The following is a 15,870-nucleotide window of genomic DNA, read 5'->3' as shown; positions in this document are numbered from 1 at the left end:
GGGTGAGTTGGTGTTGGTATTTTGCCTTGGTTTATCTTTTCCTTTTGTGAGTAATATTTTGTTGTCATATATATATTTTTATGGGGTTCTATTGATTGGGATTTTGAGGTATTATAGGCGATGGGAGAGGCTGAATGCGAATCCGATAAGGAGCTCTTATCGAGTCTGGGGAAGTGGGGATTCGTGTTGGGTAACGCCACATCTGCTGTGGCTGCGTTACTTATACAGTGGCGGTGGTCAGTCATGATTCAACGTGGAGTATATCCACCCTGATTCGGGTTCGATGATCCGTATCCGGTTCCGTTTGAAGTCGGTTGAGCATGTTTTGGGACTGGTCCAGGCTTGTTCATCGCAGTCAATTTGTCGAGACCAGCTGTAATCGCAGCTGTCAAGCGATCCGTTTCGGACAAGTGAGCATGACATCTGGATATACTTCAGTCTCTCCAACTGTGTCCCGCACAGCCTTAATGATCTGCTCGAATGTTGCCGGCTTGCCGGTAATCTGGGTGCTTAGGTTGAATGCTCCCTCAACACCTTTGGCCACCGATTGGTCATTCAGCCTCTCTAACCATTGCTTCTGTAGGAGAGGAAGAAGTTGTTCCGAGATTAGAGAACGGAGTCGCAGCCCCTCGTCCTCATATTCCTTCAGCGCCTTTCTACCCTGCTTTAGAGCCATCATCGCATGCAGGTCGGTTCGTACATCAACCGTCCGAGGAGTATAAGGGAACCGTTCCTTTAGCGCAGTAGACAGGGCGTTGAATGAATTAGCAGTCTCCACCGGAAGCTGGTCAATGTACTCCCGAGCAACTCCGGAGCATCCTGTGATCACACTCGCAACCCGAGCTTCATTCAGGTCCTCATTGTTGAGACCCAAATTTGCCCATTGGAATTTGCATGTGCTCAAGAACACTTTCAAGTTCTCCCACCCTACATAAAAGAAACATTGCCTAGCGGAGACAGCATGGGGATTCGTCCGGTGTCTGTCGTAAGTGTCAGACGACCGGACTACGGGAGAATATTCGATCCTCCATGCCCCTTGGCTATCCACTAGCTGTCTGAGAAAAATTATCTCTTTGTAGTTGCTCATAAATCCATACACACACCCTAGCCTTTGCATATACTTGATCGGCTGAGCAAGTATTATCCTTAGCTGGTCGACGTCGTTGTATTTGTCTTCTAGCCAGTGATCCGCAATCCATGGTACTTTGAGCTCTCCAGCGACCTTCACTTGGTGATTGTTGTCCTTCAGGATCACATCAGGTGTGCCACTGAAGGTAGACTGTAGACATTTTGAAATCTGCAAAGCGTATTCCGGTTGAGTGTGAGGTGAAGACAGAGTTTAGCACGTCGCCAAAGTGCTTGTGGAAACGGCCTAGGTGTCAGAACCTTAGTGAGGATCTGGGAGAAACGAATGGCAATGAGGAGGAGAGAAAGAGAGAAAGAGGAGAAGAAACAAATATGATGGTATTCTTCTACCGAGCGGCGTGGAGAGGGGAAAGGAAGGAAGGAAGGAAGGAAGGAAGGAGAGAGAAGCTCTCACTTCCCTGGACTAACTACCAACCCTAACCCTCTCACACAAAACTAACACACACAAAACCCACACGCGCTGGAACATGCTCAGGAGCGGACCATATGCCCAGAATGGGTCATATGGTTCACTTCTCCTAACACTGATAGACCTGTAAAGCCCCCTCAACACTTTGCACCAGCCCGAATAAGACAGTCAAGGAGATTGCAACCCACAAAGCATACCATTGGCTTCCATCTCGCCTATCATTCAGCCACTGAGAGATGGTCAAAGGTCCAGACTCATCAAATTTTGATCGTTTCACGGATCATTGTCAACACCTTCACTTATGGAAACCAGCTTTTTACCTGTCATATTATTTTGGATGTTCTCACTATACGGCACGAATTCAAAGGCCTGGGCGCTATCCGATACCATGGCCGCGGCCTGGGAATCAAAATAAAAACCCTTCCTCTCAAGGATTTTTCAGAAGGGCTTCATTTGTTCGATGTGAATAGTTTGACCGTGATCAGTACATGTGATATTTATCAGGATGAAGTGATATTGGAATGGATGAGTTGAGAAGTATCTGTTCTGTCAAACTACTAAGTAGAGCTGCAACCCCAACCAGCGTGGTTACAGACGTTCTCTGGAGCCCCAAGAGGAGAAGGCCAAACCACAATGGTATTTTATGCACAACAAGCCAACTTTGCTTCTTACACCCTTCAGCAGTCAATGCAAGGGCCTCACCGGTGTGTTTTATTTTTCGCATCTGTAGAGGTTCGTGTCATTCCCGCGTTGACACCCCTGGCCACTACCGTATGAGCCCAATCATTTTCTCGGCCCTCCGTCTCGGCCTGATTGGCTAGCAACAACCTAGAGCGACTTCTTTGCTCCCTCCCCGTTACTGGCATGGCTGGAGATGCAGCATTGGAGCCATGGGCAGGTGGAGCGCCTCTGGCTGGAATAAATCTTGATTGAGCCCCCTTTGAATGCAAATAATAACATGCATGTCAGCGTGATTCCAATTGCGTACGTGGAAGGATTTTCATCGTATCTTACGTAGTTGCTCTCGTCGTCTTCCATTAGCCATTGGCTTTGTGTTCTTTCGAGGTACTCCTGGGCCGTATAGTGGAACAAACGAATGACATTGTTTTCTTGTCGACGGTGGCAAGACCAGCGCAGACAGATAGAATCTCATCACAGGTTGTGATTTTATTCTCATAAGCATGGGGATCACCGCCTTCCAGCGCTAATGCATGCTCCATCTCGGTGATAGACAATGGTCTTGTGGCAAAGGTCAACCACGCGAGGGCCTTTCTGGCTCGAAGCCGAGATATAGACGGTTGATGTTCTATTCTCTTCATAGCCTCATTGTACATGGTGTCATATCCATCAGCTCCTCTTGGTATATCCTTGAGGGCATTTCGAATTTCTCGTTGCGTTGTTGAGCCAAACAAGGAATTAATAAGGAGTTGTGCAAACAGGAATCTTTCGTAGAGCGTTAGTCAGGTTAAAACAGCGAGCATTGGATGGGATTTTCTCACATTCCATCAGATAGATAAACAATCTGGGAGCTGATCTCTTTCTGAAACTCCGGGTCCCTTTGTCACCTTTGGCATATGAGGCATATGCATCTCGGCATGAAGAAATCTGAGAATATCCTCTTGTGGGGTTATCACTCGCTTCCAGATACAGCACTCGAAGTTTTCTTCCACTTCCGGGATGTGTCGCGATGTGGCGAAGAAGTTCATTGAGAGTTCGTCTTGCAGGTTGGAAATGTGTGACAAAAATTTAGATCGACGGCCATTAGACTGTGGGCACTCATCTAAGCCATCGACCACAACAGAAATTCTTGTGTATAGCGATGCGACCGAACGAAGCGTTCTCAAAAGTTCGTTTGTTGACGGGCGTGTTCGTCGAACTTGATGGGCGTTGTAAAGCGCTGTTAAGCTCGGTGGTAAACTTGGTCGTCCCTGACTCAACTGTTTTATCAAAGCTGCAATCAAATTGTCGACTGTTAGCTCCTCCTTTTGGGTTGATTTGCAGCATATAGACAGAATCCTGGTCGATTCGTTGTGCGGAAATCTTGCGATAAGATCCTCAATGATGGTTGCTGTTAGAACCGTTTTCCCAACACCTCCCCGGGGCAGAATAATGTCTGACCCTTAGATCGTACGAATTTTCCATACTCTTGTGACTTCAAGAGCCACTGGCCGGTGCCCTTCTGGGCCTTTCGTAAAACATTACTATGTCGGGGACCATAATCAATCCTTGTGAGCCAGCTGAGAATATCCAGGTCATTTCCACGATCCATTGTGATGTGTAAGTTTTAGATGTCGATATGAATGGTGCCCGGAGCTTCAAGACCTGTATAATTTAGTCAGATAGACGTTTCGGGTATGATATGTCTTTTCTTGGAGATAACATACCATTCTGTGTAGTACCTTGTACCGGAGCTGCGATGCCGATATGACCTGGCTGTATATGATGAAGTAGTTCCTTTGTATACGCCGCTGCTACCATGGCGGCGTAGTTTTGCCATGTCTTGTCCTTCCCAGAATCTGCATAGTCACAGATTCCCCGAACGACGATGCAAGGGAAATGATTCATGAGTCCAGCTGCCTCCGTTTCAAGACACAAGACACGCCCGTTAAATCGATCATTCAACTTGTCACGGGCTACAGCATCTTTCATCACAGTATTGGCAGACGCCACAAGGCCGTAGTGGATATGCACCTCACCAGAAGCCCTTTTTGATCCGCGAGAAACCGGAACCTTTCCCCGGTTGACCGGTTTCGCTGCCGGTGCACACGACTTCACACCTAATATATACCAGAAAGTGTCCATAAAGACCGCACAAATAACAAGGACCATTCCCTTCCATTTACCCTGGATCTCTCGGCGGGCCGAATATAATGGATCTTCCAAGGATTCAGAACCGGTGTAGCCGGAGCGTCTCAGTCTTGGATGCACTTCCTCGGCCTCGCCAATAAATTCCGATATCCGGCTCCCATTCAAGTCATGATCAGATTTGAGTGATTTGACTGCGGTCAAAAGCGCGATTGGCGGTCTGTTTAAACTTCCTGTCCTCTCAAACCCATCAGGATTGGTCCCGCTCCGGTTGTATTGAACAACCGCCGGATACCCGCCAATGGGTTCACTGACCACAACGTCACCCAGCTGGACCTTTGTGGAAGGAATTCCACCGCCTATTCCAACCATCAAGCCAACTTTGATGTTTGGAAAACTGCCGGTCATGTGTGCTGCGGCCTGCGACGCGGGCACCAGGCCATAATCGCCTCCCGGGAGACATGTAATGGCCACATTATGGCCAGCAACAGATCCAAACGTATAATAGTTAAGATCATTTTCTTTGTTCGGCAGCGAGGGATGAATTTCTGACAACATAGCTCTTGCTGCAGTCTGTTCATTCGGTAAGGCGCAGATCCATCCCATCGTGTAGTCCGTGTAGGTGAATTGTCTTCTTTTGCTCGCCATGTTGGAGTCTTTTTTCGTCTTCAGTAACTTCGCTTGTGGTTTTATATTCTCGACGAAACGTCAAGATCGGGTGTGCATTGCTCAAAGAGGCGTGGATGTTCGGAAATGATGGATGGTGTACGGTAATGATGGGAGCGTAATGCAATTATATGCTGTTCAATCACCACTTTCATTAAAAATGGACTAAAATAGACTCAGCGCGAATACAAACCAGCCTCACGCATCAGTCCACTGAATATGGAGTAGTGTTCTGCAGCTTTGGCTAGAAATGTGGGGCCTCGAATGCAGCCAGTGCTTCATCGGCGGGTAGTGCGGCCTAGACTTCAGTTCATGGTCTTTTCCCCCTCTGGCGGGGCCAGCGGTTAAGCATTCCCATTGCCCGCAGCGGTCCCGTTGAAGAGCAACATTGCCGGCAAACTCAATTGTAGCCTCAAGATGTTTCATTGAAGAGCTAGTATCCAATCACGGCGACCGGGCGGATTTCTTGCCACGTTCAAGCGAATCGCCGACTGATCGGCGATCGCCATGCAAGTTGCAGCCATTGACCACTGACCAGTGACTGTGCCTGCATCAAATTTCCCTCGCTACCGGTTGTTCGAAGATGAAACCTGCCTCTGCATCTTCTCAGAGAAATCACAGCTGAACAAGAGTAAAAATGTGCAAGCAGGTCTTGACGGTTGGCTTCTTTTCGTCGAAGCTGCAGGTAGCCGCCCGCGAGCTTCAGATCAGTCAAGTTCGGTGGGTCAGAAGCCCCTTTGTCTTAGAGTAATGATCGGCGGATTGAAGTGCTCGACGCGTTTTTGGGTCCAGAAAATTGCATCGAACGAGATGAACTCTGGGAGTCGGAACGTGAGGCCATTGTGGACACGTCGCGAAGTGTACGGTCGGCACTGGGCAGCAAAGGGCCGAAGGCAATGTAACAAACAGGCTTGAAAGAAGGAAGACATCCACACCGCCCGAAATGGTCTTGACTCTTGATTAACTAATAATTACTATGGCTCAATGGTAAGATTATTAGATCTGAAAATATTTACTGCAGACGCTGTTCGTGGTGAGGTCGGGATAGAGACAAGATTCCCTGCCTTTATTCCTTCCTTTTATTACTCGCTCTGCAGCCAATCGGGGCATTCACGCCATAGCCAATCACATCCCTGATACGATTACACCTTAATCACTCAGATTCTCTACAAATCTATTTTTTATCTTGCATTTGTTCCTAGTATCGTCTTTTCAGAGCTGACTTTTTTGAATCACTCGTACATACCATCCAGAAGAGCTCTTTTCACACTTCATTCAGCTCTCTTTGCTCAGTTGCTCCTGCAAATCTAAGAAGGACGCTACTTGAATCACCGCAGAATTGAAGTGACATTCCCAGAGATGCTGACACATGTTCATACTGCCCATCTCCTTATAGCGGGGATCACACCAATCGCAATGCCACTGGATGAATTCGTCGATCTTACCCAACACTCGACTCAGAAAAATGGGAAAAATCGGCGCTTTGTGGCACCGCATGAGGTGCAAGAGTATGCCACACGGAGATGCAAATTGTTCACCCGGGTGGAGTAGACAAATGCCACTGTTTGACATTTTTGCAGAGAGCAGAGCTGATAATCGTCCAAGGGTCTTCTTTCTTCAATGCTGAGGTATTGTGGGTGAGCTGGAGTTTTGTCAAAAACACAGGCTTTGCGACACTTGAGGTGATTGTTGGTCTTGGATTCTCGGGTGGGATGTAGGCGGATGAAGGCACTGAAGCAATTTTGGAACGTACAGAAGTAATCTATTTATATTCTGTACGTATCAAGCAATATTTCTTCAGGGAATGTGCTGATATCATACATATTCAATTTCTAACATTAAATGAACCTTGGAATGAAGTTAATGTTGCCTGGAAAATTAAGGACCTGTCACCTAGCACTTGAGAGCCATCTGGAGGGCCGGGGTTAACACTGAAGGTCCTTACTACCAGTAGTAAGTAGTTCACACTCAAGTGCTGTCTGTCACACATCGTGACATTGTCAGTCACGAGTTGACAGTTTCGCTTAAGGGTTTCCTTAAGGTTTTCTCGGGAGTTCTCTTTGTTCGGTTGAGAAGGTTAGGGTTGGGTTTTAGGTTTAGTTCTCGCCAACCTTAACGTACGGGGTACTTAAGGGCTGGCTTTCTCCATGTTTCTTTCTCTTCTCTTTCCCTCTCTGTCTTTGTTTTCCTTGCTTTTCGGACCTAGAACAAATACATTGTTTTTTGCTTGCCTTGTCACACTGTCCACTGTAATCTCAGTCCCTGCAGATGTCTACAACATGTCTCGCTCTTTTCACTATATAGCTCATTGTCTTTCCGATTTTTAATTTCAAAACTTTTCCTACCAATACCACAACTTGATTTAATTCATTTCAATGTATTCTGCATTTTTAGGAAACTGAAATGCTAGTTAGGTCTCTTCCCAGTTCAGGGTCCAGAACTCTGGACATACTCGGCTTGAGTAGAACCTCCTTCTGAGTCAGGCATGCTGAAACATTCGACGATCTCTTGGTGGCATTCCTGGAGATGCTGCCACATTTTCCAAGCACCATACTCCCACTGGCTGGGATCACAGTTATTGCAGATCCACCATAAGGGTTCTTTAGCACTCAGCATCGTTCGAGCTGCATGAATACGACCATCGTGTCCTCCGTCGTGCTGCTCTTTCATGAGGTGCTTGAGTGCGCTAGAGTGATCTCCAAATGTTAAGTCGTGGTCGCGGCAATGGAGTTGGAAAGACATTTTTGCTAAGAGAAGTTTTGGTTCTTGTCTTCTTCCTTTGGTAGTTCAATGCTGAGGTATTTCAAGTTGGTGAGAATCTAGTCACAGTCAGAGAGTTTGTAACAAGTATTCGCCAGTCTCGGGTGGAATGGAGGTAGATGAAAGTTGAAGCAACCTTGAGAGCTACAGAAACGAATTATTTATACTTATCAATTAAGATTTATTGATATTGAGTCCTGATGTAATCTTCAAATTACAATATTGAATGAACGATTTCAATGCGGCCTGGAGGGTATAATGGACTATCAGAGACATCGGTGTTGCGAGACAGTTCGTTTACCGAGCAAGGATTTGACTTAACGGGATAACTACGAATGAGAAAAAATTGAAGAAACAAGAAGGAAGACAAAGAACGAGAATGCAGAACAAAAAAAGGAAACAGGCGCGTCGACACGTAAGCATTCGATCCCCCCGGCCTCGGGCCTTATCTTTATGACTTTAGCCCATGATAGTAATATACTACTAGTATGCTTCAAATGTTACCTAGGTGGACTTCGTAGCTAGTAGCTCGTAGGATTGGAGTGTACTTGATAGTCATAAAGTATAGTAAAAATCTTACTACCTTCTTAACTGTAGTATAGACCTCGGGAGAAATAATGAAAAAGATGGATAAAATAGCATTTTATGTGAATGTACTTTGCATTTCTAGCATAACTCTCTTCAAAATTCCATCACCCCCCAGATTGGTCCACTTGTCTGTGCAAATTTAGGTAAGAGGTTCTTGAGTTTGTACTGTGAAAGGGGTCCATGACTCTCTCGTAGCCGGGTAGTTGGCTGGGTGGTGATATGCTAAGAGATGCTTCCACATGTTCGAATTGCCAACCTTCCTTTGACGTGGTAAACATGCATCACATTACCACTGGATGGTTTTATTGGTAGTATCCTCCATAACAATTGCAGAAATCGGAACACCGTGGTGGTCCATGAGGTGCACAAGTGCGCCAAAGTGATTTGCAATTATTTTGTTGTGGGCAACGCAAAAGAAGGCCATCCTTCTAGATAGCACTGCTTATCGCCGTCTTGTTTCTCTGATAATGTAGTACCGGGTATCATGAAGTGAGAATGCAGTCCCAGGCAGAGAGGTCGTGGTAATTGTTCGTTGGTCTCGGCTGCAGAAACAAATTATTTATACGATTTATTGGTTGGCGGGGTGCACTAATATGATAATCAATTTCCAACACTCAATGAAAAAATTCAATTCTGCTTGGTTGTTTGCGAATTGCATTAACCGTGCTTCAAGATGTTCTTAACTTCTGATGACCCTATGGATCTATGGATGTAAATCAGTGTTTCTTGGATGTGAAACTAAGAAGATGCCTAGGCGATGAGGAATATTTCCAAGGCCTAAAGCGAAACATATTTTCTATAGTCTCATACATGATCCAACTTGTCATTCGCTTTATTTTTTCGATGTTCCAAGTTTTTCAAGTCATTCTCACACCACTACGGGCGACTACCCTCGGCTAAAGTCTGTGATCTTACACACTAGTAGATGGGAGAAGAGCAGTTATTACACCCCAATGCTAGTTGATGGTAAATTGGGCGCTGAAAATGGCTACGCCGTTTTTGGCGCCCTTTTTACGGAGGCTGAGTCATCATTGAGCCACGTGATACGGGCTGGCCCACTTTTCTGGTCTGCTCAGGGAGCACCTCTGGAGTGCTTAGTATTTCATGATGAGACGCGAACAAGGCGACTGCGACATCTGGTTCGATGATGCCGAATATATTGGTTTGGAGGTATCTTTCCCCTCCGGATCAATATGGAAGCTACAAACCAAAATAGGAGAACATGCATATCAAGAATCTCAACGAGATTGCGAGGAGTTGGGCCTCAACTCCGAGGCACGTGGGCTATATACGTGCTCAAAGATTTCGGGAGATGGGCCGCCTACTGCTGTCATCAAAATTCGGCTGCAGTAAGGTCTTTTCGGTTTACTGACGGTCTACTTATCTTTGCAATGAATAACAAAATTCACCAACAGAATTCCATGGTGGAGAACCACAGTAAAGAAGCCCGAAGCTCGCGCTAGGCAGGCTACCCCAGATATTCCTGATAAATTTTTTTGGGAAATTGAAGCGTTATCCCGTTTGACAAAGGCCGGCTGTTCCAGCACCCCTACTCTACTTTCCCATAAAATAGACCAACAGTCATCTGAGGAAATGGTCCCAGGAGGCTACAAACTCTATATTTTGATGGCGAAACTACCAGGTTGTGCTCCAGAGGCTTCATACTTCAGTGGGCAGATGCCCCTTCACGAACGAGATAGTCTAAGACGTGCGTTTAAGGCATCGTGGCTAGAGACAGTTCGGTGTGGGCTTCGCCATACAGACAAGGGGATACGTAATTTGATTTGGGATAAAGAAGGCAATAAATGGTACGCTCCCACTTATCATTATATTAAGCGAGCTCCCTTGATATGCACCATTTTTGACTCCCTTGATGACAGCTACTTGGTTGACTGGGAGTACTGGGAGCCCTCAGATGAAGGCAGTGTTTGGAAAAATCGTCTATACATTGGCTGGAATCTTGCTCGAGTTGGCCCGTCATCCAATTACGTTGATATGTCTGATTGGATTCTTTAAAATATCACCACAGACATTACTTGATGGTGCTATGTATCGGTATAAATGATCTACACACGCCTTAGTCACTGTGCATTTCAGAGGTATCCAGTTCTTCTCAAATTCGAAAAGAAAGGGTTCAAATTTTTCCCCCATGTTTTATATTTTAAAGGGCGACTAGTTCTTTATCTTAAAGCTAAGTTATTTTATTGATAGAAGTGTTGTAGAGTATTAAATATAGTCCTTCGGGAAACGTTAAACGCAGCGGCCACAGCGGTCTGTGATTTACCGGCCACGCACATCGATATTATAGCAGAACGTATAGATTCAGATAATTCATTGTTTTTGCTTCGATTTTCAGCGATAATTTGACCGAATTCACTTAGAGTTGGGATGTAGCGCGCCATTATAAACAAAGGTGGGGGAGAAAAAGTGGCACCTGGGGGACAGACTTTTAGAACCCCATGTAAGTCACAAGTTACAACATTGACTGAGTTTAGGATTTTGGAAATACCAGTCTCGATTTGATATGCGTGGAGGTCATTTTATGAAACGTGGGCTTTTGATTGATTGTACAAGTAGGTAATATTCCCCATTTAACGAACATATGCCCCGGTGTCATTCAGACTTTAAGTACTTAGGCCCTGGGATATATTCGGAACGCACAAAGAAATGAGAAAAATACTTGCAATCAATTCCAACCATTCATTCGGGTCCGCTATCATCAGTCGCAGGATCACGGCCATCAGGAAATATCCTTTCGCATAAACACAGTCTTTGTGTCCCAGAATCTACCATTTCGGTCCGTGATCTTGTAGTAGTTCTGCACAGTTTGAATAACGTGGTATCCTCGTCTAGCATACCAATCTTGATTCGGGACCTTCGGTGTGTTAGCCACCTCCATAGATAAAAAGACAGCATCTTACCTTTGGAATGCTTCCAGTGGTCGCAATGGCAAATTCTTCTCGGAGAGCGTCGTCCCTTTGGATAGTATCCAGTATCAGGGTCTGTCCATTCAACGGCGCTCGAGTTGCCATCTTCTCCACTTCATCCATCGCAGCACGGCCCACACCTTGGCTTTGAATAGCGCGGCTGACGTAGAAGCTCTTGATCCAGAAAGCGCCAGTCAATGCACTTTTTAGATCAATATGCTTCGCTTCTGGATTCTGCGCATCCAGTGATATATGTCCAACTGGGACAAAAGCTTTGTGCGATGGCTTGCGGGGAATGGCATTGATGGACTGAGCAGTGTCACGTAGGAGTGGATTTTTCTGTAAATTTCACGTTAACATTACCTCCTGTAAATTTCGGCTTAGATTGCTGTCTGCCTTTGAACTAAGATACGCCATCATATGCTCAGAGATGTACGAATTTTCAGCAGAGAAAATCTTGGTTTGAAAAAGGTTAGCAATCATATTGATAGAAAAGATACTTCAACTTGTCTGGAAACGCCAACTCGCAGCTTCTATCATACTCACAATCCAGTAAATGCACTTTTCCCCTTTAGCCTGCGCTTCTCTCCACTCCTTCTCCACTCTTTCCTGGTGCCAGCTGCATTCCTCGCGCTGCTTGACAAGGGCTTTGCGATGGGCACCAGAATCTGGGTCCCAGGGAATCAAGACGACCTTGGCTTTGGGCATCATCTTTCACTCAGGCAAAGGTTGAAGGAAGGTTGAAGAAGATAAAAATAAATTTGTGAAAGAGATTTATTAAAGTGAGGAATTACCTGGCGCTAGCACGCCACACACCTAGCTCCCTCCGTGAGAGCGTCCAGCCGAAGAAAGCTCACTTGACACTTTTTTTGCTGGCGAAAGATCGCAGCAGGACACACAAACACCTTGTAAGTTCTAAGTTTTCACTTGGTTTGGAAAAACCTTTCAAATAACACAAACTGACCCTCTAATTTAAGGAAATATAAAATTATTGATTTTTGCCCAGGTACCGACCGACTTGATTCAATAGACCTGTTCGCCCGTGAAATTGATTTTGAAATGTCAGGACTGGCACATTGAATGTACGCCAACTAGGTGGGTGTATATATTCGATCAACAACACGAACCTGTCAAGTCATCAATAACTCACATTCAATTTTGGAACGTCTAAGAATGCGTGCTTGGAACATAGCTCTACAAATTTCGCCCTCTAGTGAAAGATAGGAAAGCTAACCATTCAACTTTAATCAGATCAACTGAACATATAGATCGACGTGCTCTGACAGAGCAAAATGTCATAAATTTTTGGAAGTGGAGACTTCCAGAACGCGGGGAATTCTTTTTCGGTGAACGCGGCAAAAATTCGGGCGCGTTCCTCTCTCGGCATTCAAATATTTTTGGCCGCGTCGAGTACCAGTTGACTCCACGGGAATAGATCAACCTCTTTTTTTAACTCGGAATATCTTTAGAAATCGCACCCGACAACGTTCCTTGGGTCCATAAGCATGACCCGGCATCGATTGTGAAAGGCTGCCGAGATCGGCCCATCTTCGGGTTGAAGGACCCCGAACTACCCCACAACGGCTTTTCCGACCCTATTGTTAATCGACTCCAAACCCCAGAATTGTTCAATTGAGCTTTCTTTTCTTCTCACGGTTCATATCCTTCAATTGTGAATCCAGTTTGCCATCATGCTGGATTTTGTTCGCTGCGGAATCCACGGGTTTGACGAGGTGCTCGGAATTGATAGCGATGAAATACGCTTTTTTTGGACCATTAAAACAGATGAGCCAAATGCCGAACAAACTGCCTATCGCGTGGTGCTGAGCACCAACCCCACCATTTTTGAAGATGACAATCTGGACGTTTCCAAACTCGAATGGGACTCAGGGCGCGTGGAAGGAGCGGATCAGAGGAACATCATCTGCAAGCCCGACGATGGCTTCAAGTCGACTTGCAGCTACTACTGGCGAGTGACTATGTGGACACAGAGCAATGATGCCCACCACAGTCCCGTTCAGAACTTCTTCACTGGTTATCCACGCTCTCGACTTCTGCCTCCCTATAGCATGAACCAGACATACATGCCGCATTCGAGTCTGATCTTTCGAACATGGTTCGAGGACGAGGCGAATCGCTGGAAGGCCGTTTGGATTGGCGATGGGGGCGATAAGCCGATTTACCTCCGCAAGTCATTCGAGCTCCAACGATCTCCCACCCGCGCCATTCTCTTTGCCTCTGGTTTGGGTCATTTCAATATGACTATGAACGGCCAACCGACCTCGAACCACCGATTGGACCCTGGCTGGACCAACTACCATCGCCGTATCCAATTTACCTCTTACGATGTCACGGACCGCATTAAGGCCGGAGAAAATATCCTCGGTGCCCATGTGGGTAACGGATTCTATGCTGGTGACAAGGGAGGAGATGATAGATTCTTCTGGCCCATGTATGAAGATAATACGTATGTCCGGTACGGCAATGAGCTCTGCTTCTTCTGTGAACTGCATCTTTTCTATGAGGATGGTAATCATGATACTCTCATCTCGGATCCGACGTGGTCTGTCCGGAAAAGTGCTACGACCCTTGCCAACATCTACGCTTCGGAGAATCATGATCGACGACTTTATCCGAATGGCTGGGACTCTGCTGGATTTGATGCTAGTGCGTGGAGCCCGGCTAAGCCACTGACTGGACCGCGAGGTCAGATCTTCTACCAATCACAGCCACCTGTGATCTTACACGAAACGTTCGAGCCTGTCAAAACATATAGCCCTCGTCCGGGAACTGTCTGCTATGATTTGGGACAAAATGCTTCAACGATGGTCCAAGTTGTGGTCGAGGGTTCCGCTGGATCTGAGGTCATTGTTCGATACTCAGAAACTGTGGATGAAGAGGGGATGGTCTTGATGCCAGATCCTCTGTTCAAAGAATTTGAAACAGGAGTTTTCTCCAGAATATATCTGGCGGGCACTGGCGAGCCAGAGATATGGGAGCCTGACTTCAGCTTCACAAGTGCACGTTATATTCAAGTGGAAGGTGTATCATTGAACCAAGGTGACGATCTTCCGCTCGTTCATTCTGTTGTTGGTCGTCATATCTCCTCCGCTGCAAGGAAGCTCGGTACTATGAAAACAGATAAAGAGGACGTCAACTCTCTCCTTAACGCTCTCCACTGGACATTCAGCAGCAATCTGTTCAGCTACCACACCGACTGCCCGCAGATTGAGAAATTCGGCTGGCTCGAGGTGACACATCTGCTTGCTCCCGCAACACAATACACCCGTGATATGGAATCACTATACACCAAGATCCTCGACGACATTCTTGACGCACAAGAGCCTAGTGGCCTTGTCCCGACCATGGCCCCAGAGATCCGGTACATGTGTGGCCCCCTCCACGACACCATCACCTGGGGCTGTGCTCTGTGTCTTCTCCCCGACATCCTCCTCCGCTTTTACGGCTCCACACATGTCATCGCAAAGGTCTACCCAGCCGCCGTACGCTACATGGAGTACATGCGCACGAAAGAGCGCAAGGGCGGACTGATCGAGCACGGCCTGGGAGACTGGGGCCGCGACATCGCCTTCGGCAACCACCAAGCCAACATCGAGACCGCCATCTACTTCCAGTGTCTCAAATGCGTCGAAATGATGGCTCGCGAGCTCGGAAAATCCGACGAGGCAGACAAATTCAACAAATGGGCCCAGCGCATCTACGACGTCTACAACCAGCATCTCCTCGTCACGGACGATCCCTCGCGCCCTTACGCATACTATACCTCCCTTGACAACTTCCCCCAGCGTGACCGCACAGCCATCGCCCAGGCAATGGCTCTCCAAATCGGACTGGTCCCGGAAGAGCACAAGAAGGACGTCATGGCCGCGTTCCTGGATGATGTCGCCGACGGGAAAATCCGCGCCGGTGAGATCGGACTCCGTTACCTGTTTAATACCCTCGCGGACGCGAAGCGCCCTGATCTGGTGCTCCAGATGGCTCGCCAAGAGGAACATCCCTCATACATGCGCTTCCTGCGCCGCGGCGAGACGACCCTCTTGGAGTTCTGGCAGGATGCGTGCCGGAGCAAGTGCCATGATATGCTTGGTACGATCTATGAGTGGTTTTATAATTCTGTGCTTGGCTTGAAGCCGATCGATAATGCTTATCGCTTGTTTGAGATTGATCCGCCTTATGAGGCGGAGTTTGACCATGTGAGCGGAACTGTTGATTGTCCATATGGGTTGATCGAGATTGATTTCCGGAGGAGTGGGGATAGCGTGGCTCTGAGTTTTGATGTTCCTTTTGGAACAGAGGCTCTAGTAAGGATCCCTCCTGCGAAGTCCTATGAGGTGAAACGCGAGGGATCGGCTCATCGGGTTGAGGGGGGGACTCATTTCCTTGTTGGCCATGGTTCGTACACTGTTGATATTAAGCTATGAGAAGATGTTTGTGCATATTAAAGCCTTGGGTTTGATAGAATAATATTAGAATTTTTTCCAGTTGTCCGAAACTGTTCAAGTGCGTTGTTCAATTATCAAATTATACTAGTTCTCAAATACATTAATC

The 15,870-nt window shown here is 46.7% G+C and overlaps 8 protein-coding genes across 8 annotated transcripts; 3 read left to right on the top strand and 5 right to left on the bottom strand.

Annotated features, from left to right (window-relative positions):
* Positions 1 to 388: 388 nt before the first annotated feature.
* On the bottom strand, positions 389 to 1,945 carry N7466_003133 (uncharacterized protein; the record flags this gene model as incomplete). Its single annotated transcript, XM_057162530.1, has 2 exons — positions 389 to 1,279; positions 1,865 to 1,945. 2 exons carry the CDS (start codon positions 1,943 to 1,945, stop codon positions 389 to 391), a joined length of 972 nt encoding a protein of 323 aa, XP_057023645.1.
* Positions 1,946 to 2,253: 308 nt separating this feature from the next.
* On the bottom strand, positions 2,254 to 2,889 carry N7466_003132 (ankyrin repeat-containing protein; the record flags this gene model as incomplete). The annotated part of the gene is made up of 3 exons (XM_057162529.1): positions 2,254 to 2,493; positions 2,570 to 2,626; positions 2,650 to 2,889. 3 exons carry the CDS (start codon positions 2,887 to 2,889, stop codon positions 2,254 to 2,256), a joined length of 537 nt encoding a protein of 178 aa, XP_057023644.1.
* Positions 2,890 to 3,839: 950 nt separating this feature from the next.
* N7466_003131 (5'-methylthioadenosine/S-adenosylhomocysteine nucleosidase family protein) lies at positions 3,840 to 5,008 on the bottom strand (the record flags this gene model as incomplete). Its single annotated transcript, XM_057162528.1, has 2 exons — positions 3,840 to 3,877; positions 3,940 to 5,008. The coding sequence occupies 2 exons, from the start codon at positions 5,006 to 5,008 to the stop codon at positions 3,840 to 3,842; spliced, it is 1,107 nt and encodes a 368-aa protein (XP_057023643.1).
* Positions 5,009 to 5,663: 655 nt separating this feature from the next.
* N7466_003130 (uncharacterized protein) lies at positions 5,664 to 5,928 on the top strand (the record flags this gene model as incomplete). The annotated part of the gene is made up of 2 exons (XM_057162527.1): positions 5,664 to 5,746; positions 5,775 to 5,928. The coding sequence occupies 2 exons, from the start codon at positions 5,664 to 5,666 to the stop codon at positions 5,926 to 5,928; spliced, it is 237 nt and encodes a 78-aa protein (XP_057023642.1).
* Positions 5,929 to 7,453: 1,525 nt separating this feature from the next.
* On the bottom strand, positions 7,454 to 7,768 carry N7466_003129 (uncharacterized protein; the record flags this gene model as incomplete). The annotated part of the gene is made up of 1 exon (XM_057162526.1): positions 7,454 to 7,768. The coding sequence occupies one exon, from the start codon at positions 7,766 to 7,768 to the stop codon at positions 7,454 to 7,456; it is 315 nt and encodes a 104-aa protein (XP_057023641.1).
* A 1,713-nt stretch (positions 7,769 to 9,481) lies between these two features.
* N7466_003128 (uncharacterized protein) lies at positions 9,482 to 10,390 on the top strand (the record flags this gene model as incomplete). The annotated part of the gene is made up of 2 exons (XM_057162525.1): positions 9,482 to 9,723; positions 9,790 to 10,390. The coding sequence occupies 2 exons, from the start codon at positions 9,482 to 9,484 to the stop codon at positions 10,388 to 10,390; spliced, it is 843 nt and encodes a 280-aa protein (XP_057023640.1).
* Positions 10,391 to 11,114: 724 nt separating this feature from the next.
* N7466_003127 (GNAT family N-acetyltransferase) lies at positions 11,115 to 12,012 on the bottom strand (the record flags this gene model as incomplete). Its single annotated transcript, XM_057162524.1, has 3 exons — positions 11,115 to 11,249; positions 11,296 to 11,640; positions 11,848 to 12,012. The coding sequence occupies 3 exons, from the start codon at positions 12,010 to 12,012 to the stop codon at positions 11,115 to 11,117; spliced, it is 645 nt and encodes a 214-aa protein (XP_057023639.1).
* A 980-nt stretch (positions 12,013 to 12,992) lies between these two features.
* Positions 12,993 to 15,743, top strand: N7466_003126 (alpha-L-rhamnosidase; the record flags this gene model as incomplete). The annotated part of the gene is made up of 1 exon (XM_057162523.1): positions 12,993 to 15,743. The coding sequence occupies one exon, from the start codon at positions 12,993 to 12,995 to the stop codon at positions 15,741 to 15,743; it is 2,751 nt and encodes a 916-aa protein (XP_057023638.1).
* Positions 15,744 to 15,870: the final 127 nt, after the last annotated feature.

Source organism: Penicillium verhagenii (genome assembly GCF_028828195.1).
Source record: "Penicillium verhagenii strain IBT 33310 chromosome Unknown utg000004l_segment0_segment0, whole genome shotgun sequence".
NCBI classification, from domain to species: domain Eukaryota; kingdom Fungi; phylum Ascomycota; class Eurotiomycetes; order Eurotiales; family Aspergillaceae; genus Penicillium; species Penicillium verhagenii.
This window is presented reverse-complemented; position numbering and strand designations above follow the sequence as displayed.